The 22,696-nt window shown below is 38.0% G+C and overlaps 2 protein-coding genes across 5 annotated transcripts; both read right to left on the bottom strand.

The window, feature by feature from the left end:
• Positions 1–242: 242 nt before the first annotated feature.
• Positions 243–3,798, bottom strand: LOC106156002 (uncharacterized). The gene is made up of 7 exons (XM_086994161.1): positions 3,672–3,798; positions 3,288–3,321; positions 2,783–2,848; positions 2,102–2,266; positions 1,325–1,459; positions 729–983; positions 243–418 (listed from the first exon to the last, which is right to left on the bottom strand). Exons 1-7 carry the CDS (start codon positions 3,723–3,725, stop codon positions 243–245), a joined length of 885 nt encoding a protein of 294 aa, XP_086850287.1. The 5' UTR covers positions 3,726–3,798.
• Positions 3,799–5,042: 1,244 nt separating this feature from the next.
• Positions 5,043–21,991, bottom strand: LOC106156007 (uncharacterized). 4 transcript variants are annotated; one of them, XM_087019150.1, is made up of 8 exons: positions 21,872–21,991; positions 19,671–20,695; positions 11,364–11,497; positions 10,495–10,662; positions 9,271–9,408; positions 7,754–7,859; positions 7,115–7,252; positions 5,043–6,770 (listed from the first exon to the last, which is right to left on the bottom strand). In XM_087019150.1, exons 2-8 carry the CDS (start codon positions 20,653–20,655, stop codon positions 6,349–6,351), a joined length of 2,091 nt encoding a protein of 696 aa, XP_086875276.1. In that variant the 5' UTR covers positions 20,656–20,695; positions 21,872–21,991; the 3' UTR covers positions 5,043–6,348. The 4 variants fall into 4 exon arrangements, with proteins under 4 accessions (XP_086875276.1, XP_086875275.1, XP_013386522.3 ...); XM_087019149.1 differs by having other exon boundaries at positions 21,754–21,906; XM_013531068.3 differs by lacking the exon at positions 21,872–21,991 and adding an exon at positions 21,040–21,408.
• Positions 21,992–22,696: the final 705 nt, after the last annotated feature.

Raw genomic sequence — 22,696 nt, 5'->3', positions numbered from 1 at the left:
TAAAAGATGAGCATATATGTCATTCGGCCGAGTGTTCACAAAGAAAATTAAGATATACCAGTGATAATGTAAAACAGGAATACAGCGTACCAAAATTTACTATTGGATCAGTACAACGGTGGTTTTTGATGAAAATATGCTTAAGCCAAATAAAAGCAGGTTCTTGGTTGTGGATCTTCTTGCACAAAAAAAGCACCCTCTAGCGGAACAGAATTTTTGCCAACAGAGGGCACTGCATGGATTTATCCCAGTAGAGGGCTCTGAATGCAGTTCTTACTGAACGACTCGCAGCAAGATTTCAGGATCGTCGGCTCGGCGCACACGCTAGCCAAGTCGTCTGTTTGGAAGATGGTGGTGCAGTCTTTCAGCTTAGAGTCCTTGGTGAAGAATTGAGCTTTCGGGTTGTCTCCATTACACTCTGAAAAAATAACAAATTGAAAAATATATTACTGGAACGTGAATGTAATTCTGCATGCATGAAAGATCTTTTATTTTTCTTCAGCACGTTTGATAGAAAAAACATAAAAGAAACGTTTTATAAACAAAAACAAAGAGAAGAACTAACATTAGGCAAAGAACCATTCTTAACTGCATGTACGAATTGCCAAAACCAATAAAGCGCATGGTATTTTCACATATTTTTAAACAGGAATTATTCGTTATGCGTTTTTACATAATCTTCATTGAATATCTATACAGAATTTGTTATCTAGTAAAATTCTACACACGCAGACAAAAAAAAAAAACGATGTAAGAGGTTAGTTTCTGGTAAACATTGAAACTCGTATTATGAATATTATAATGTTCAGTAGCCAGGATTAAATGGGATAAGCTAGGACACCACTGACCACACATAGCCGCCCTGGTACTACAGCAGTGTTGTACAACCAAGTGGTGATCACACAGCGTGAGTCCCTGGGTCTCCAGGAGCATCTCACAAGTCATGTTGTTAAGAAGAACGTGGGCAGTGTCACCGAAACAGTCTGCAAGATAATTAAATAAATATATTAAGAAATGATGAATAAATAAATAATCAAATAAATACTTTTACAATGAGCAGTCAGTTAGATTAAATAAGCGAATAAATAAATAAATAATGAGGGCCAGTAAGAATGAATGGGTGAGTAACTTTAGGTTCATAAAGAAAAGGGACGTGAGAACTTGTTCAAGAAAACCATTTTGGCAGTGTTTATTTAAATATAAATAAGTAATGTGATTTTCGCTTTAGTCTTGGAATTTGTTGATTTAAAATTGAATTTTATGGAGATTTAAACGTCATTTGGTTGTCCGTTTTACCTTTACCCATCTAATTAGCATAACTTACTGTCGCACACTTTCCTTCTGCTGGAGCAACATACGGCCGCCGCCTGGAAATCCCTACAGTGTTGGTGTCCTGTCTTCAGGAAGTAGTCCTTACAGGGCATACCGTTCAGCTTGCCATTGGGCATGTCGTTACACTCTGGAAGATTTGTATGCAAATACCGGGGTACATACTAGACCAAAATGTCCGGAAACATGTAATTGTTTTTCTATAATAAAAAAATATATGTAATGTACTGGGGAAATCTTCATTGTACATGAAAAAGTAACGAATGGTGGTTGCGTTTATTATTTGGTTAAAATATTTACCTAGGCTACTTATAATTATTCAGAATTACGATGTTTCCATTGTTTTTTTTATGTTGAGTGTGTATTCATTAGCTGTAATAGATGTATACCCAGTACTACTATTGTGACATTATATATCACCCCCTTCCCTCTCAGTACCCCATATTGTTCCCTCCACCCCCTTGCAAACCCTTATCGTCCATACCCCTACTCCCCTTAGTACTCCAATCACCCCCCCCTTATAACTTTTCATCACCCTCTCAGCACCACCTGCCTCGGTTTCCCACGCTGCACCCCCTCCCCTCAGCACCCCCTCATTACCTTGTATTTCCTCCCAACCGCCCACCACCCCCTCAATGCCCCATATTTACCCCTCTCCTCTGCACATCATATAAGCCCCCTCAAAAAATAACTTAAAAAATAAGACAAGCGCACTCCCCCCCCCCCCCCCCCCCCCCCCACACACACACACACACATATCCCTAATACATACGACCACAGTATCTGTAATGTGTGCCACAGCAGCGCTGGGAAAGTTCCAGATGGCTGCAGAACGCTATCCCAGTCTGCATGAAGAACTCGTGGCACGTCTCATTCTTAATGATGGGGCCCTGGGGACCTGTCAGTGACACCATGACTTTATCGTGGTCCTGACACGCTGAAATGAAGTAAAGGCAATAACAAGGGCTGTTGCTTTATGCAAAAAAAGTTATTTTATTTTATTTTATTTTATTTATTTATTTATTTATTTATTTATTTATTTATTTATTTATTTATTGTGTATTACCACATATCAATAAATAAACAAATAAATTCTTGCGGTTTTAACGCAGTGCATATTGTTTCTTCATTTTTATATTTTCATATATTCCCGCCTACCCAGCGAACACCGGGCGTTATCATAACGTTACAATAACGTTATTATTATTATTATTATTATTATTATTTTAGTAACGTTATGGTAACATTATAATAACGTTATGTGTTTGCTGTGAATCAATACCCTGAGGTACAGATGTGACTGGAAATTCATACACATACTAAATGCCAATGGAAAATTCAATCTGATAAAAGTGATGAGTTTCAAGTGACCTCGGAAATTCAGGGTACCCTATCAGAAGCTCTAGATAGCATATTAACAACCAGTGGGCTATTATATGATTTTGTCACTCACGCGCCATCCCGTTCATCCTCTTGTTGACCGCTCGGCTGGACAGGTCACTAAAGGTCAGCTCCACATCTGAAATACACGAGACATATGGGGCTATTCTCAATGGCTCTGTCCAAAGAGCTTCCATGGTAGTTTTGGCTTACGTACCGATATAGTAATGGGTGTTTGATTCATAAATTCCAAATCAACTGGAGTACCGTTATTTACTATCTGTCTGTATTTTATTATTCAACCTATTTCATATTGTATTATTTTGATTCAGGTAACATTATTATGTCAGACAAGCATTTATAGTAAAGGGAAAGAATTACCTTTTTACGTCGTGTACGAATAGCCAAAATTATAACGCACTTTAAAGAAAAATTATTCATTTAGGGCATTTATATGTTTATTGAATACCTATATTGATTTTGTTATTTAGAATACTGTAACAGATAAAACAGCAATAAAGATAGCTGACAGGTTCTTGTAGCGTAAAACTTTTTTGATTAACTGGTATATTACCTACCTTTCGGTGCGGCGAAAGTTGCACGAAGCTCTACCTGAAGCAACGCCAGATATATGTCTGTTTATATTTTCAGACTTTTTCATGCTATTCAACAAGCGCTGTCGTTTAAAGAAAAGCATCGTCTTGAGTACGCAAGTCCTTAAACACAACGTTTTATCTCAAGATGATGGATCTGTTTGTCGATAGTATAACGTTTATCAGATAAAAACAACTGTTATTTTGATAATATTCTATTTTAAAATCGTGCGCATATCCATTTTAAATATTTTATGATATTTTTCTTTCTCAGCTTATTCATTGAAAAGGTTAGTTACTAAATAATTGAACAAAACGGTTTTGAACATGATTAATTATGCCGATGAAATCAATCAAATAATTTGTTACCTCCGCGACCGCCGAGTAAGCCAGCAAAGAGAAGCAGACGAGTTGAAACATCATTTCTACTGTCGGTCCAAACAGACACTAACAAAACTGTTTGCGTGGACGAGCGTTACGGAGATTAAGTTGGAAAGCTTAGGCTAGTGCGTATTTGTTAAACGGAAACAAGTAAAAAATAAGAACGCTCGCACTCAATTTAAAAGTAAAGTACTGGCTCCCCGCAGTCATGGCCATGAGCGAGCGGCAGCAAGTTAAAACCATTTTGAAAAAAAAACTCGAAATGTCTGCCATAACGAAAAGTCGTCTTTACACGTTTATATAAATTCTATTTTTGGTAAAATCGCCAAACACGTTTGTGTATAATTTGCCTATTACCCGTTCAAATAGATCAGGGACATGATCAATGTGAATACTGTTAGATTATATCGACTCGTGAACCTTATGGAAAGAAGAGTAATTTAATGTATCGTGGGCGTCTAAGAATTTATTTTGCCAAAATAAAATGTAACACCATAAAATTAACTTCCTAGTCCTCAGTGTTATCTATATCTTATTAGGAATTAGTCCTCTGGGTCCTACTTTTCAGGATTCACGAAGAAGACATATGCTCATTAACATACAGCACGTGCGTCAATGTTTACTATTATAGATGTAGATCAGCTCTTCTGTGAATACCGATAAGGAAAGAGAAAAAACATTCCGAACTTGCCCTCGATATCGGTGCTTAAACATCACACCGTAATATGATAGGGTTACCATCGAGTTATTTGCGGTCCTAATTTTTATATCATGTTTATTCTGTTATGCGAGTTCATGGTAACTCCGCACACGCCTTTACAAAGGCACCCCTCAATATTAAAACGATCGGGGGTTCGACTTCTAGTAGGCCTATATAAAATGTAGATTTTTTTTTATCGCCTAATTTCGTACTCCCACGTGCGGAAGTTGGATGGATCTCACAATGCAGTCAGTAGCGTGCAGTGTTGCAAAATTCATAGCAATCACACAATACATGACGACAGAAAATCGCAAGTGCAAAGTGTTAGCCGCGAAATCAGGAAATTAAAAAAAAACGGGAACAGTTAAAGATAGGTTACATGAAATCTTAAGAGAAATCTTAACATAAATTGGTTATTTTAGGGGAGAAAACTTGTACGCAATAATATGCGTCTTTCTGTACTTCTGCAGTCTTTGTTATACTCCAAAGAATCGTTGGATAATCATCGGCTGTGACGCAATGCCCCTTTTTTTCCCCTCACGGTACCGAATTATGTGTGAGGCTATTTGATATTTAAAAAAAATTGATTTCATCGGGATAATTAATCATTAATCATAAAGACATTCTTTTCGTTCAAAAACCAATGAGAAAAATCTATCAAAAGTTTAATATATATTTATTACAACAGATAAGTAAAGGGACGTCTGCCCGATAGACATAAAGTCAAATAAAACATTTTAAGTATTTATGCGGCGGATGGCTCTATCGTAACGTCACGTTCCCCTCTAAAAAAGTATCTCTTATATATCAACAAAATTCCACAGCCGTGAAACGCTGGTCAGTCTTTCAACGTCTTAAGAAGACGATCTAACGTAAGTTTATGTTAAATTTATTAATTATTATCATAAGTAATAAAATAAAGGCGTTCATAACTGATTACCTCACTGTTGTATAATAAGAGATATTCCAAGAACAGGACGTCCACAGGAACAAATCAATGTTTGTACAATATCTAAAATAATCTACCAATAAAAACAACGATAAATCAAAAACAAAATTTTTTTTAAAATCAGAGGTAACATTTGTATACTTCATAGAAAACAAAATGATTTCAATTTCATTGGCACTACTTAGAATTACATGCTCTGATTAACTTTTTATAACATTTTTGTCTTTGGTCCACTAGAATATCTACCTACGTATAAATATCTATTAAGTTTTTAATGACTGCCGACAGAAATAGTCCGGCAAGATATGCAAATAGCAAAATCACGGGCACCACGGAATGCCATTATTATTATTCACGAAGCTGCGAAACACATGGCCACTGTTCAAATCTGCAACACAAATTAAACGTTTTTTTTTTCTTAACCCTCTACATTTCTAAGCTTAGTTTCAGTAATTGTTTCTATAAATTTTAGAGAACAACTTTTATATATTTTATAATGAAAGGGCATTTTATCAATTGTCATACAAATAACATTTTCGGTCTTGCTGGCCTGGGTTGTCTGTTAAAGAATAACATCGGGTAAAACATTACTTTCTGAATAGTTTAGAACAAGAAACCCAACTGAAGCATTGCAAATATCTTGATACAAAATTCACTTCTATGGTTTCGAATTTGACCTCTGCGAAACCATTTGCAGAAAGTCCACTGTCTTTCAGTTCAATCTTTGAAGGTCTTACCAATAATTAGATCAATCTAACCTTCCTTCAACAAACAAGTCCCTTCAAAATAGTACGTGGCTATTGGACGTATACTGGCAAAAGCCATCAATGTTGGCCTGATCAACATGGCAAAGTAATCGTCTTCTTCTCGTAACACGAATTCCTTTGTGATAACGCGTGGTTATTGTTCCATTGAACTATATTGCTGGAAAATGTCATCAAACTTGAATTCAACAAGTCTCCTTGGAAACGCAATTTTCCTCAAGTCAACAGGTCCTAAAGGACTGATAAATTGTTTCATCCTGTGCTAGCTTCTACAGGTCTCAGTGGAGTAATATCCCTCATCTCCCCAGAAGTCTCCTGCGCCTGCGCGGTTTCTCCAGTTGTCACGTGACTCTCGCTGCCGCTGTGTCTCTGGGTTTCCGTATCCAGGTTCACGGGCACAGCCTTGGGCGGAGACGGGTTGACGTAGATTGGCGGGAGATGATCCGACATACTTCCCACCATGCCAGGATACGTGGTCAGCGTGGTCGGCAGCTGCATGCCGGGATTTTTATACTGAGCATGCGCAGTGTAACCTGACGTCACTTCCGGGGTTGATCTCGTGTGCATGTGGCCCACTGTCATCTGCCCGTATGCTGTCGTCTGCTGGCTGGACATGGAGACAGGACTGGATTGCACGTTCACGTTCTGGTAGCGGTTGCTGCCGGGTATCGTACCTGTAACACGATGTTGACTTAATGCGTTTTCTTATGTGACTCAAAACTAGAACGGCATATTATCATCTAAAATATTCTGTGATACAGCTTGTTGAAGCTATATGTAACTAGTACACTCAGTGAGGTCTGTACATGAAAAACCAAACCGTCATTTTCTTCAATTAGGCCCACTTTTTTAAAAATACGACTGCATTCAAACTAAATTCTTTCACTCTATCTCATTTTAGCCTTTTCCACATTTTGCACTCCACGTACTTCACTTTTATAGCTACCCCTACTAATCAAAATAGGACACACATTGCCCAATAAATATTACCATTTTTACAACCTATAGTAATACCTACCGACGCCTACAGATGGCGCTGAGGGTATCATCATGCCATGAGGCACCCCCATGCTGCTGAATGGCCCGTACACACTGGAGGATGTCTGGTAAGGCGTCGGTACGGTGGGCAAGGAGGCAGCCTGCATCGCTTTCATTTCTGAAAGAAAACGAAACCACGGTGAAATGGGGATTTCCTTGTTTTTTGTGTGTGTGTAAAGATGGAGACGTTATACCAGTCTCACAGCTAGAACCGCGTTAAGTTTCTTTTGGAAGGGTCTTCTTTAAAAAAATGAAGATAAGGATAAAACAGTAGCCTACAGATCAGTAAGTACAATCTCGGTAAAATAAAAGTGTATGCACGCTAGTTTGTGAGGCACATATGCACAGTTGAATCATTGTTGGCAGTATGGAAAGGAATGCCGCAAAGGAAAAGTTTTTTTTTAAACTGGAAATGGAATATACTGAATTGTTTATGGAATATGCAAAAGTTGAGGAAACTAACTTATCCAAAAGAAGCTAAAGAATACAAAACATTATTTGGTAAATGTGTCTTACATGTAAGATTTAGATCTACGGTATCAGCCGGAATGTTCTAAAAGACAATCAGCCACAACGATAAATTGCTATAGGTGAGACACGCCACATTATCATATCTCACCTGATGAATTATTGCCGGTAGATGGCGACTTCGGCGACCTCAGAGTTTTTGGTTTTCTTTTTCTGGTTTGGATTCCATCTTTGCGCATAGAAATTGGTCGACTTACCTTAAATATAACTTTTTATATTACATTGTTATTTAATCGTGACCTTGTTAAAACGATGTTAAAGAATCCCTGTATGAAACTTTGTCACGTAATATAATAAGAGATATCCCAAGAACGGGACATCCACACGAACAAATCATTTTCTACAATATCTAAAATAATCTACCTATAAATACTCAACAATATACCAACTGGCTTTACAAATCCATGACCTCGATATCGAATTCTTAACTTAAAATATATCCACTGAATATTAATGTGCTACATAAGGCTCTATTCCCATAGATTTTAGATCGATCTATCCCCGCGGGGAGTCTCACTAGATTACTTTCAGATAATCCGACTTAAATGTCCGTCCCTACAAGCTGTAAGGAGGTAATTAACTTTCGTGTCCGCTCGGCTGACAGCTATTTAGCGTGAACCCCCAGGGAGTTAGGTCGATCTAAAGTAGGTCGATCTAATCTATGGAAATGGGGTCTAAGACTGCAATTACTCTACTTGGCTTAAGCTGGTTAAGAACCTCTACGTGTATACGTATTTTCACATTTAAACTAAGATAAAATACAGGTCTTGAAAAGGGGCAACATACTTTTATCATATAGGTACAAGCTTTTGCCGATCAAAAAAGGAAGGGCTATCACTTAAAATCCCCTGAACTTTCCCTTTCTCATACGTATTTCATCAGCATATGCTTTGTGGTAATTCAAATCAAGAACGAACGTATAACGAGCCATCAAATTGTCTATAGATTTTGATATTTCAACTGCCATTATAACTTGCGTAAAAAATATCAATACTGCACTTCTTATTAGGAAAATGTGCGCGCGTTAAGAGTCAGGGTACACGGATACGGACCGGATTTCAAGAGGATTAACTTCCAGTTTGTTTGTTGAGTTGATAGTGTTAATATCAGATTTTGACACATAGCCCTTGATATGCCAGTGTCGACTTTACACAACGTAAATCTAAAACAATATTAATATGAACAAAGTCATTATATTGATTTTTATTGTCTACCATAACTATATACGTACATATATAAATGTCTCTATTAACAGACACTGAGCACTGTCATTATGTGTACGATGTTGTTTTCTACAAGATCTCCAGTTGTAAGGATCTAAATTGTCACTAAAAACGCCATTTCAAACCTACTTAAGTGCAACCTCTTGCGTCCTAGGTTCAACACAAATCTCTCCTGTACTGTTCCTTTATCATATAATGATCGGTCGCATGTACCGTAGAGTCCCCTGCGATACAAACCGGGTTCCCATTGACTTGCACAGGATAAGCCCCGTCCCAGATTTTGACCCACTTACGTCAAGCTAACCCTAACCTGTATGAATCGAATGAATAACTGTCTTTTAAGTTACAAACACGGGGCCTCAGTTTATCCCCACCCGTCTCTTACCTGGTGAAGTTTATAATACAGGCCGCACGCGTTACACACAGGTTCTCCTTCGTTGTTTCTCCTCCATAGCGTGGTGGTAGTGGTGCTGCAGTTGGCGCACGAGAGGCCCGCTCGTCTACTGCCCCCGCCACCACCGCCCTGAAACAATGGATACTATCAGATATATGTAGGATTATAAGCATTAGTTTTATTAAAGAATGGATATTAAACCATTCCATATATTTAAATTAATCGATCAAATAGAGGCAATGATATATGTACGTACCTACTTTATATGTAGTTTAGATAAACGAAAAAACAAATGAATATACGCACGGATGAATATATGAACAAATAAACTGAGGAATAAATAAATAGAATTATTGATTGATTGGTTGACTCAATGACTGACTTTATGGCTGACTGACTGAATGGATAAATGAATGAACGAGTGAACGAATGAATGAATGGATGAATGAATGAATGAGTGAATACCAATGACGGAGTTATGACCTCTTATGACGCTTTTTAGTCAATTTCCGGTCGACTGTAACCTAGGTCTGCGTGTGTACGCACCTAGACGTGCCGATGGCGATATGTGTGTGTCCGGGTGATAGAGACATTTACATATGCGCTTCGTGCAGATCCATAATGATGCAACATGGCAAGCTATACGCGGCATTATCTGCATTTTTGCTGCTCGGTTCATATACATTGTCAGTTCGGTCAAAATGAAACGAAATCCGAGAGACAGTGCTTGGAAAGAGTACAGTAAAGTGTCCTTTTCCATCCTTGTCTTTTTCCCAAGAAAGTATATTCATGTGTCGTTACACGCGGTGCATTATTGGCCAGCCGATATATGTAGCTAGAATATCATTGCTAGTATCTCTCTCTCTCTCTCTCTCTCTCTCTCTCAGACACACACAAGAACACACACACACACATACACACACACACGGGGGCGCGCAGAGAGAGAGAGAGAGAGAGAGAGAGAGACGCATGCAGGCACATGCGCGCACACATCTTCACAAATATGCAAAATAAGATCAAGGATACGCACGAAATACTGCGCCCATCGAAGTTAAAATCCCAAACCCGTCTAATCATCAATTTTGATTGTTAAATCAAAGTACGGAGGTCTACAGACGTACCAAAACGACAGTTCCTGCTGTCTACGCAGCCCAACAGCAGAGACACAATATGTCCGGTGTATAGAGACTTCTCATTCCAAATCGAACCAATTACCTTGTTATAGGCCTGGGAGTTCTGCCCCATGTCGTCCACAGTGGAGGGCAGGCTGTTGGGCATCACCCCGCCTGGCTGGGTGGTCGGAGTAAGGTACCCACTGGGCAGCGTATGTAACTGGCTGGGGCTGGACGACTTCAACATCGGACTAGTGAGGCCGTTGTTTACCTACAGGGTACAAAGTTTGAATATTCAACCCGCGTGGAGATTTGAGCCGATGGAGGAAGTGACTGCAAAGCTAATTGTGAAGTGGCATTTTGTCCGAAAGAAGAGTTTTAGCCAGGCACACTTTCACTTTTCCAGTCAGACTAGGTGGAGACATTGGTTAAAGGAAATGACTAAGACCCCATTCCCATCGACACCATCGGTCTACATGGCTCGACCCAACTCTGAGGGGGCTCTCGCTGAGTGCAATCAGCTTAACTGAATGACGCGCCTCCTCTTGTTTCTAACGAACTCGTATAATCTCCAGCTTTTTTGTGTTCTCTTAAACGCCAGGAGGAGGCGTGTTGATCTGTTAAACTGATTGCATTCAGCAAAAGTCGTTGCACTTAGATCAGTGGTGCCTATGTAAATGGGGCTTAAGTCAATATAGTCTAATAGTGCAAATGTCCTGTCCGGAATACGAACACTAATACGTGTTTGTGTGTGCGTGCGTGCGTGCACGTGTGTGTGTGATAGAGTAAATAGTACATCAACGTGCTGAAACCAAGATCTCTAATCCGACCTCTATTATTTAAAATTTAAGTCATAAAAATAATATTTCTCTCTTCTCCCCATCAAGTCACGTTTAAATCACAAAAACCATTATGCCAAAATAACCCAACTTAAAAATCATTTTAAACATAACAGTCTTCCGTCCGTCTTACCGTTCTCATTTTATGGTACAGTCCGCAGGCGTTGCAAAGATAGTGTCCCGTGCCGTCACGTCGCCATAATGGGGTCTGGATAGCACCGCAGTTCACACACTCCCTGGGTTCCGTGGAATACTCGGCGTACTCGTCTGGAATAAATGACGATTTTTTTCTATAATAAAAAATTATAGCCATTCAAAAAATATATTTTTTCCTTGTCAAGAGAGGTGAATGTCCCCGCCTCGCTTCCTCTTTTTTAATTGTTGCCAGTTAATGTCTAAATTAAATTCTTAAGAATGAAATCAGACTTGTTACTTGAAGTTTGATTGTGTTAGTTGCGACAGGTATCCTTGTGTCGCAATGGTTGTGATAGGGCAATCACTCCCCTCCCCACGAGGCCATATTGATTCAAAACATCTGCAATGTCTCTTTACTTTCACAGAGACACTGTGCAATTCTGTTGACTAAAAATAGCTACCTGCCTATACGCAAAGCCACAGAGATATTGCTTAATAAAGCCCAAATGAAAGTTGGAATTAGAAGCCGGTATAAATATGCAAGCCATGGGTTCATGGTCTATCCTTGTTCTACAAGTAAATATATTTCCCCAGCATACTCGCGCATATGTGAACAAGAACAGGTTTCATTTTTGTGGTTTCGCTAGACTGACAAGAGAAAATGAAACTGATTTCAAGTGAAGGTAGGGGTGTGTGGCAAGTTGCATTTTATATTTCCAAGAAAAGAGAAAAAATCCAATTCTAAAAACGTAAATAACAAGCATTGTTAATAATTCATCTGCCACAAGTTATACTTGAGTTACCATATGAAATTTAACAAATTTACAGACATACTTCTGTTACATGTTCCGTAAGAGCAAAAGAAACATCTGTCACTAAAACCAGTCCAGAATAATCCAACATTCATCAACATTAAATTTTCGACAGCTTGGTTTAATTTAGACTACCCTTCCACCAAATAACACCAAATGGGTTACAAAACCCAATTACCACCAATCAAGTCTTGCATCTCCACACAAACTGGCCATTTAAATGGGCCGGCTGCAAAAACAACGGTATGTGGCGAAGTTTATGTACAATAAAGCTTATGTATACTTTAGGCTCAAAACTGCCAAAACACGCGGGAGGGTTACCCCGTGTACAAACGCAACGTGCGTGTCGCTGTGGAATTCTCATATTGACCGACAGCGGCGTGTGTTGACAGTTGAGAGACACAGGGACTATGGTGTGCACTGACACCCTGGAATCCGTGGATAGGGAACTGTTGAAATTGAAACACACAGAGCAAACATATCGCAATTGCTGCAATAACACGGTGTGGGTTTTCGGGAAAAGGGTGCCGTTTTGGGATTAAATGGAAAGAGAAAGAACGGATATGGGAGGTGGTTATTAGAAGAGGAGGAAAAAAGGGTCGTTGCTTTGTAACTTTTATTAAAAAGAATGTTTTAGATCTTGCTTTCTTACCATAACTTATTAATGTTGCCAAAACAGTAATAAAAGTACACGGCGAAAACATAGCCAAAAAATTGTTAACATGTCATTACTGTTACATCTTCTATTTAAAAGTTCCCGGAAAAATGGACTATTTTATGGCATGCCATAACTACCATATTTATAAAGATAAAATCACTACACAAGTTTTCTATCATTACGATATATGCTAACATTGTAATCGGAAGATTTTTTCTACCTGTCATCCATTATTGATTACATTTGATTTAGCTGTTCTTGTTTAAGTACGTTGAAGAAAATGTTCACAGTCATGTTGGATATTCTCAATGGTATTTTTTCACAACTTGAATATAAAGTGTGTGCAATCATTGTCCAAACATAAGATTGTTACACGCGACCTACTTTTAATGGGCGCCATGTTTTAATGGGAACGCTGAATTATCAATATTGTATGCAAAACGTACGGTCATGTACCTTTTGGCATAACTTTCAACTTTAGACACCATAAGAGGCAGGGCTCTTTCAAAACCAAAATGGCAGATTTCCCACTTTCTAAAATAGCCAAAATATCCTACTCTGTAGTAAAGTGCTTGAACTGCAACAAATTTTTCCCATTGGGGAGGGGGGGTGCAAAGAGTAAATTGCAATCGCCTACCCTTTCGCAACCTTACATGTACATCCGCCATTGTTAGTGGCAAAATACATTGTAATACAATAAGAGAGTTCTCCTTATTCATTCTATTGTACATAAACTAAGCAAAATGCCACAATTCCAGTTATGTCAATCAATTAGGACGCTAGCTGATACAATCTTATTCCCGAACTGTGTGAGTTGTTTAATTATATTGTATTTGTTTGATGGCATACTTAGAATATAAACATGTACATAACGGAAGCGGGAAAGAGACAAAGTCAAATCAGTGCATATATCATGGGGACTCACAAATACAGAAAACTGAAGGTAAAATGGAAAATATTTAGGACAATTGCTTGTTTTTAATGTTGGAATCAAACTTATAAATAAAAAAGACCATTTTTCATGAGACTATACCTTTCGTTATGAATGTGGCCCTTTCGAGATTTTAGGCTGTAAAACTAGACGCAATAGAAAATGTATATAATGTTTGGGATATATTCAAGCTTTAATAAAAATTGCATTGTACTTCCCCGGTTTCAGCCATTCTTCAAGAAAACATCTACAAACTGACGCTGTTGGTGGGAAAACCTGACATATGCCATTTTTCATCTTTTTCCTTCACGTCCTAAGTGCTTTCGTATTTTATTGCTTTTTCAAGTTGGCACTTAGGAAAGTTGCAGAGTATTTGCCTTACACTTCATGATGTTGTATGTCTGGAAGAGCTTCGCGGGTAGAGAAAAGTTACTTTTTTTCCATTTTTATAGTCCTAAGGTTGAAATATATAACCTATAGTGCTTTAAAACAACATATATTTTAAACATCAATACTTAAGTCGAACAACTGCTTAATGGTGAAAGGATTAAGAACTTTTGTTCTGAAGGTCTGTTCTAACTCGAAAACAATCCTAAGCCGTGTTGAAATGACGCAAACGAGAACACGCTAAAGATACAAGAATTATACCATTCCAGCGACAGTTTTACCCTTTTGTGATCTATCACGTGTTACTAATTTTGTTTCATCACACGCACTCTTTGCTCCTAACCGTACCAGGCGACAAACCTATCCCGAGAACCCGGTAGTTATGATTCTAAATGCAGCCTTTTTATAGGACCGGGAAAAAGGTGAAGTGTCTACTCATTTGTCATAAAACCATAATTCAGTAATAAAAAAAAATGTTTTCCTGCATTAACCCTGGATGACACTGTGCTAAAGTTGAATGTCCTCTTTCATATTTCAAAGATCTGTTGGCAGAGGCACTGGTAATGGTAATCATTGCCCATTAAAGAAAACGGTCACCAATATAAAATTAGTTTCCATGTAAATTGTAATTAAATTGTATCATTGTCATGGTATCCACTTATTTAGAACTTTCAGATAATATGTGAATGATATTGAAAATGATATTCAAAATTTCCTTACGGAAAATTGGCATTGACCAAGATCGACAAAAACGTGCATATTTTCACCAAAAATATTACTAATATGTTGTTTCAACACTAGAAATACAGTTTAACGCGTCTGTCGCATGAATGATAAGACACTGAAATAAATTAAAGAGATACAGTCTGTTGTCTAACACTGAAACTCAAATAACATGGAATAATTCTGTTTACTTTCTGTTATGAACACATACTTTAAGTGGGAACAGAGTCCCGTTAAATGTATACGATCAGTGAACGAAACAGGAACATCAAGTGCAACCTCAATTAAATTGATAGCACAAGTAGTTTCTATTAAATTTATATCATCGTTTGGTTTACAATAGTGTGTACATTGTTTTGTGTTTCGAGAGACACACTAACAGGTTTTTTTAAATACATAAACATTTCAGGTCACATATTTTCATATATATATATTTTTAATAATGATTTGTCCCCGAATATTGAATGGTTATACATGGCAAATCGAAATCATAAAGGCTCATTAAATATATTTCAAAATGGCTGAATTAGAAATAGGAGAAGGTGAGTAGGTTATTTGGCAGTTTGGAATATTATACTATAGTATGCTTTCACATATTTGATGGTACAAATGTTCATAAAATCAGAAATGTCAAGTAAAGGGAGTGTATACGGGTGGTTAGGGGGGTGGTGGGGAGAGGACCATATTTGGGGGGTTGGACAATAGGGAGAAACTTATGAATTCATATACTTACACGCAGTTAGAGTTCCTTTGCTGTCCTCTATATACACCATGGGGTCAGGGAAATCTTATGAATATTTAGAACACAAACCGATAATGACAAAATGCGGATTCCATTTGTGATATGATTATTCTGTGGTGAATTGGCTGTTACGTTTTTCAACGAAAACAAAATAAAATATTATTTATAGTTAACAATTCTGCGTTAACTTCCACAAGGATTTTGTTTACAGTTATTGTTTTTGTTTATTTTTAATAGAGTTTGTTGTCACAAAATTCCATATATTTGAATTACATATTTGGTCAAATATTCCTGTACTACATTGGGTAAAGTTTGCAGAACTGATAACAAAAATGAATTTCCTTCATAGTGTAGAATTTTCTTTCTCAAATGTTTTTCCACTCAAAACCTTTTGACTGGCATTCTTCCAAAACTTCCGTAATTTTTTATTTACGGATTAATAAAGGGTACATTATACAATGTTATCAATATATTTCTATCCAACTAAACAATGTTAAGGTTACTACACACAATATCGAATTTCGTTAAATAATAATTTTTATTTTCTTTTTCCCTACAATTCCCTTTATCTGTCACCATGTTTGGCCAAATATTTGTCTCACGTAATAATTTTCCGTCACAATTATTTGCAGACAAATGTCTCATTTTAAAATATCCTATCTAGAGTTCTTATAGAAAGCTTTACCCACACCGGCATAATTCAACATAAAAAGGTATGCATCATTTTCTTCACCCCCCCCCCTTTCGATCACCTCGTCCCCAAGGACAAACCAAAGGGATTAACCTCCCCTACCCATCCCAACATCCACCAATTGTCCACCCGGATGATTGATTGACGTTAAGTCCTCGACGCTCTCTCATTCAGCGTCCCGTGGTCCCCTAGTCCCCCGCCGCGTACAAGGCTCTCTCTCTTCCCCACTGATAAGGCCATGATAGCGCGGGCCGCGAGCTGATAATGATGAATAGCGTTCAAATTGTGTCAATATTTACCACGGATTTTATGAACCTGGGAACCGGGCGAAATTAAAGCCATTGTTCGCGTCTCTGGTGTGGGTTTTAAGAGTTGGGGGCCTAGCTTTGAGAGCGGTCTAGTATAGTGCTGCATGTTTTATTGGTGATTTTCTTGTTAACTGGCGTTCAAAGCTTCCAACACGGCTCATTTGGAGCAATGTGATGACTTGTATTGTGATTATACTAAAGACGCACCCTTTTGCTGATTAGGTGATAGTCAAAGCTTTCTAAATGGTACCTTTGAAACAGTGTTCTAATTTTTTTTTTTTTTTTATAAACACTAAGTTTACTCTTTTAGGACATTTATTTTTATTCGTATATTTTCAAATGAAAGAATGACGGCACACAAATATTTTATATTCATCAATAATCATAACTACATAACTCTTTTCATCACCATGTAGGTTAATGTTTGATCTGTTATTTTTTACTGCTTTTGTAAATACTATAAATTAAATCAAATATACACTACATGTCAGGCCGGGGAGAAAGTGAACCACCAGTGGCGGAGACACTACGTAAAATTCTTCTATCATTTACTTCCCGTCACAAAATGACGCATTTTCATAAATTTAGATCTAAATTTTTGGAGCCGCGATTTATAAACATTTTCGTGACATTGAAATCTGTCTTCCTCGTTCCTTCTTCCTGAAGGTGAAAACCCCACTTCGCTTCCTTATGCAAAACCAGGGATTTTGTTTATCTCGTGGTTATATTCAAAGCACTATTTTTCCATTCACCACAATGTTTGTTTATACAGTTAATGTAATGTTCCACAAACTAAAGACAATTACAATATTCCCTGCACAGCTTTCTTTGACTCTCTTCAAAATCTTTTTCTACAACTTCATTTTTATTCTGTCAATTTTATTTCATCTTTTTCGTTAACCGCTTTGATAACTTATTACGTAAAATTCCACGTGCTTCGTTTTCAACAAATGGCGTCAACTAAGGATAGCCATGGGACTGCCAGGTATATTTGTCCCTCAAAACCACTTAGTCATTGACAGAAAAAATTATCTATGACTTATCCATATGGTTATATCTAAATCATTGACAGTCATGCTATTTAATAATTTGACTATGACTCTTATTTAACTTTATTTAGCACTTTTAATATTCGAAAATATTTTTGTTTGGAATTATTTTATCACAAAATCATATTGATTTGATTTAAATACGAAGTTTCAATTAGAACTGTGAAATTTATACTCCATTTTGTGAAATAAGCCTGTTGATTATATATTTAAGTATGTATTTAATATATGCAACACATTTTATTCATTGTCCAATTGTTTTATCACTTTAATGTTAACAGATTTGATTAGGAAAAGGTGTAGCATTCCTTTTCAATCACATTAAAAGAACGGACAAAAACAAAAATTACAATATAAATTACTTTAGAATTCCAAATAATCTGTTTTTATCTGTACATTTTTTAATGTATATCATCGTAACAACAGAAATTCTTCAATTATTATTTTACAATTACGACATACATATCTTTAAATATGAGCGATTTCATTTATTTAGCTTTTTATTTCATTCAAATCAAATAGACATAAAAATTCCTTTCAATTTTCTACAATCCAAATGCATACATTTATCAATATTTCCTTATTCAAAAACATCTTTCGCAAATTAAAACACCAGTCGTTTCACCAAAAGGTCTGCCCCTCAAAAATTTAATGATTTTCTCCTAATCTTAAGCAATGATTAACTGTACTTAAGACACGATATCTGCTCCCACTGTAGCGATTAAGGTCATTGGTGATACTGGCCGCCATGGCATATTACTGGAGAGTTAATTATCCCGATATCTTGTAAACATTTAGACGAAACTAGGCCACGAGGTTTTAGATTGTATGAGATATGTCATATATGGATGTAGATGAATGTATTTATTCGTTGTATTGATGCATGAATGACCCATATATTTTCTTAGCTTTTTGTAAACAGTTTTGGCTTTTCTAAATTGGCGCCTATGTCATGATTTTGAACACCTAGATATAATGTGAATTGTTTCAAACAGTAACTCCGATAAAAGTGTTATTTTGTTTGATGCAAATTCTTTAAATTTGTCATATTATATTTCAGCATTCATCATGCAACTGGTGAAGACCAAAAGTAAGTTTTATATCAAAACAATTTTCCCGATGTAGTATTTATCAAAATTATAATTATCGTCATTTAATTTTGGTAGTAATAATAATAATTGTTGTTGTTTAACATGTTATCGCTACATACTTGACATATATTCCTGTTTTTTTCGTCAAATTTACTAAATATTGTAACTGTCAAATAAACACAAATGTCAACGATATTTTCTTTGGAATTTATGTCACTGCAAACCGATTGTTTTGAGTGGTAACGGTGACGTAATGCAGTCACATTTCTAAAACTGCCTAAAGTTATCGCCCTATTCAGCCACGAGGCTTATAGCTACTATAAACTGGATTTACTCTAACAAAATACCTTTCATTATTTTATTTAATGTTATTTTCTGAATTTATTTCGTATTAAACTATGAGTCCAATTTTTTATAAAAAAAACTTTAATCGGCTGTCTTTTCAAGAATTTAATTCCCTTTATTGAGTTTCAATCATGTCTGAAATGTGTGCAATAATCTTTTAGTGTTATTAGTTTATCTATTTCTTGTTTATCTGACGATCTATTTATAAAATTTTAATCAAAATTTAGTTTCAAGATATATACGACGTCATAAATCGTGAACATGGAAGTTAGCAAATGTGAATTTATGCAATTAAAAAGAGCCCTATCTGTATATGCCAAACATAAAATAACAATTAAATTAAAACGAGTTTAAAACCGCTTATCTTTATTGTAGTCTATCGTTCTAGCACAAGAAATTTCTGTCGATAATATAGGCCATCATATTATATATTCATTTCTATTAATTTCATCCAACGATATGGTTTTTCTGTGTCCTAAATTGTATTCTTAGGCTAGAATTGTCCACAAAAAAGAAGCCAAAGGTGGTAGTGCTGTCGTATTAGAAAAGAAAAAAATGAAATACTCACCACTCTCGCTTTCCCGTCTGTCCTCCAACATGGTCGACTCGGCGCCATTGGCGGCCCCTTGGGAAGGTCCACTGAGAGCTGCCGTCCACGGCGACATGTCGGGGGGAGTCATATAGATCTGATACCCGGCCATTTTAGACGTGTAGAGGTTCTCAGGCGTGCGGTGAGCAGCGGTGGGACCACTACTATACGTCGCCTCGGGATATTTGGCCATGTCCGCGGATGATCTGGCGTTGGGGTCCATGTGTGGGCCATACGGGTACCTTCCACCGGCGTTCCCCGGGGAGCTGTAGCCTTCTCCCTGATGCCAGGTGCTGGCTTCGTGAGGGGAGGCGTACTGGCTGTACGCACGAGGCGAGGGGACGTACAGTCCGCGCGAGGCGTACACCCCCTGTCCCCCGGCGTCGTAGTACCCTGCGGAATAAGAGCCGCTGGACAGCATAGCCGCGTTGGTTGGGGTGTGTGGCTGTGGGGTGTTGCTGTATTGGTGCACCCCTGTCATCGGGGAGTTAGTCAAAGTGGCCAAGTTGCTCGAGGAGAAGGAGCTGGTCACCACTGGCGTCGGTTCGGCACCAACAACGGCCGTCGCGTGTGGAGAATTCAGGCTGTTAAAAAAGCCTTCCACTTCCTCCGTCTGTAACAGCGCTGGGTTGTGACCGCTGGGATAAGGTTGCACCCCCTCTGGACCCTGGGGATTGGAACTGCCTCCGCCTTTGCCTTTAACGTTGGCTGGAACCGCCTTGTTGCCCTTACTGTCGTGATCTGAGGGGCGAGGCTGTGGCACCTCTACCTTGCAGTGACTTGCCGGCGTGGCACCGTTCTCCGCCTTCACCTTCACCTGGGGGGCGTTGGCGGGGCTGGTCGCGTCTCCCCTGGTGGCCGATTTAAGGTCACTTTTAGTTTTGACTGGAGGTGGGGTCGAATCCTTGGGCGTTGTCGCCACTGCCCCCCTACTCCATTTTGCGTCCTTTGTGTCCGTGGCCATTGCTCAAGTACGGCAGAATTTAAGCATGTCTGTCGCCTTCCTAAAAAAGAATGGAAGTTTCGTAGTCTCAAATTTAGCATTATTTATTGGAAATATTTTCTCATACCTTCAGTTTATTGGATATTTTTGACGAATTTCTCTTGCATTTTAGAATAAATTTGCCTAAATAAATGTCAAAATATTCCATATTCCATGAATTTCTACCTGGTTTGGCCATTTTGTCCCAGAACAAGCCGCATTGAATATGCCTTCCGGAGGAAATGGTCAAAACAACTCAAAACTCCCTTCGTCCGAGATACGAAAATGGCTCCAAATTTTTGTGCCGTTCATAAGAACACAAATCAACAGGAGAATGTCCCCTTTCCTCCAGATTTTCGCACTTACCTTAGACGCTTAAAACGGAAGCCATTTTTGAGGCAGGTGTAAAATCCAATATGGCTTCCCACGGGCCGCGGCCTCACTGCTCACAAATATGTAAATGAGCTTAAGAACCCTATACCAAGTATTGGTTGTATGGCTCGGGGTCATCTGCACAGACGCTGAAAGGTGTCTTCCACCTGTAACGCCGCGTATTTCACGAAAATGGCGTCTCAACGAGCCCCACCTATGCTGTGTACTATTCCAACACAAGCCCATAATAAATTGATAAAATTTCCTTCAAATTTAAGCCGATGAATTGAAAAAATCCACCGCCTTTCCCGATCGTCTGCGCGATCGACAAATGGCGGCAACGTCAACAGCTCTGATAGCGATAATAGTAAATTCGTGAAATGAGTCCAGATAAAGTTATATGACTTAAGCACTAGAGCCGATAGCATTGCCAGAGTTATTATCTTGATCTCGCCCCGATAATTTTTATAGCAAACCTTACAGTTTTCTATCAGTTTAAGACGTGCAGATAGGACATTTAACGAGCCAGGAGCGTCTTGTTTGGGCACTTAAAGAACGAAACAAAAAAGGTCCCAGCTTAGCAACCCTCTATGGAGCCATAACCACATAAGAAAATCCAAGCTAATTTCAAGGCTTGAAATGCCACGTAAGATAGCGACAATCTAAACAATAATCAGATAGGAGATGCGATATGATAAGAGTACATACGGTATAGGTCGCCTAAATTGTCGCATATCAATCTCTATCACAAGGACAGGCCGTCTTACATGTAAAACCCACCACCTACGGAGTGAGAGCGAAGATAAAGAAGACCAACACGACCTACCTCGTGGCGCGAGCTCCGGCTAGCGGAGAAGGTAGCGGGTTAGGGAATGGAAGGATGGAGTGAAGAGGGGGAGGCGGAGAAGTCACATGACCAGGGACGCCTCTCACGCGCCAGAGGACTGAAAATATGACATGATGCCAAAATTAGGTCAGTTCCAAGGGCGGAAGGCACGTAGATATTTAGATCAATACTTAGAACTCGTGACGTCGAAAAAGACCTGCTTAAGGTGCGACCACAAATTAAAGCAGCACCATCAAAAATACGTGCTGTGTGGATGGGTTCTTTAAAGGAGAAACCACACATTCACATTGGGCAAAATCAAAATGGCGGATATTCACCGTTTTGTTCCAAAACTTTACTATAATAAAACACCATGAGCATTGCATTGGGGCAAATCGTTAAGGTGTTTACAATATTAATCGATTAAATTTCCAATTTAGATTAGGCAGTTCACCTTGTTTTGCTTATTTCATGTAGTTTTTGTCTAAAACAAACAAAGAATGTGCAAACATAACAGCAATGAGCCATTTATCTGGATCAGCAAACGGTAGGGTGCTGTGATAATCTTGGGGCGCCATTTTGAATATGCTTTCAATAAGTAGGCACGTAATATACAAGTCTAATTTATTTAACTTTAAAGCGAATCCGAAATTGAGACACTGAGGATTCGATTTTTGTAATTTGTACTTTCTAATTTTTGCTGAAATTGTGTTCAATTTTTTTTTTAGAATTTTAATAATAATAATATTTTGATTATACAGGAGTGTTAATTGTCAACCTAAGGGCATGCCATAGACAATTCAAGTTGACATTTAGTATTTTTAT

This window comes from Lingula anatina, chromosome 8, assembly GCF_051362555.1.
Source record: "Lingula anatina isolate TDL-2025a chromosome 8, LinAna3.0, whole genome shotgun sequence".
Lineage (NCBI taxonomy): Eukaryota > Metazoa > Brachiopoda > Lingulata > Lingulida > Lingulidae > Lingula > Lingula anatina.
This window is presented reverse-complemented; position numbering and strand designations above follow the sequence as displayed.

Excerpts from the sequence above, each read along its gene's own strand:
- LOC106156002 (XM_086994161.1), bottom strand. The coding sequence starts at position 3,725 with ATGATGTTTCAACTCGTCTGCTTCTCTTTGCTGGCTTACTCGGCGGTC. Across the intron at positions 2,267-2,782 it reads GAGGATGAACGGGATGGCGC|CGTGTCAGGACCACGATAAA; the intron begins GTGAGTGACAAA and ends ACTTCATTTCAG. Across the intron at positions 419-728 it reads CGTTTTTTTTTTTTGTCTGC|AGTGTAATGGAGACAACCCG; the intron begins GTGTGTAGAATT and ends TTATTTTTTCAG.
- LOC106156007 (XM_087019150.1), bottom strand. The coding sequence starts at position 20,655 with ATGGCCACGGACACAAAGGACGCAAAATGGAGTAGGGGGGCAGTGGCG. Across the intron at positions 10,663-11,363 it reads TGTACCATAAAATGAGAACG|GTAAACAACGGCCTCACTAG; the intron begins GTAAGACGGACG and ends TGTACCCTGTAG. Across the intron at positions 7,860-9,270 it reads TGTATTATAAACTTCACCAG|GTAAGTCGACCAATTTCTAT; the intron begins GTAAGAGACGGG and ends GTTATATTTAAG.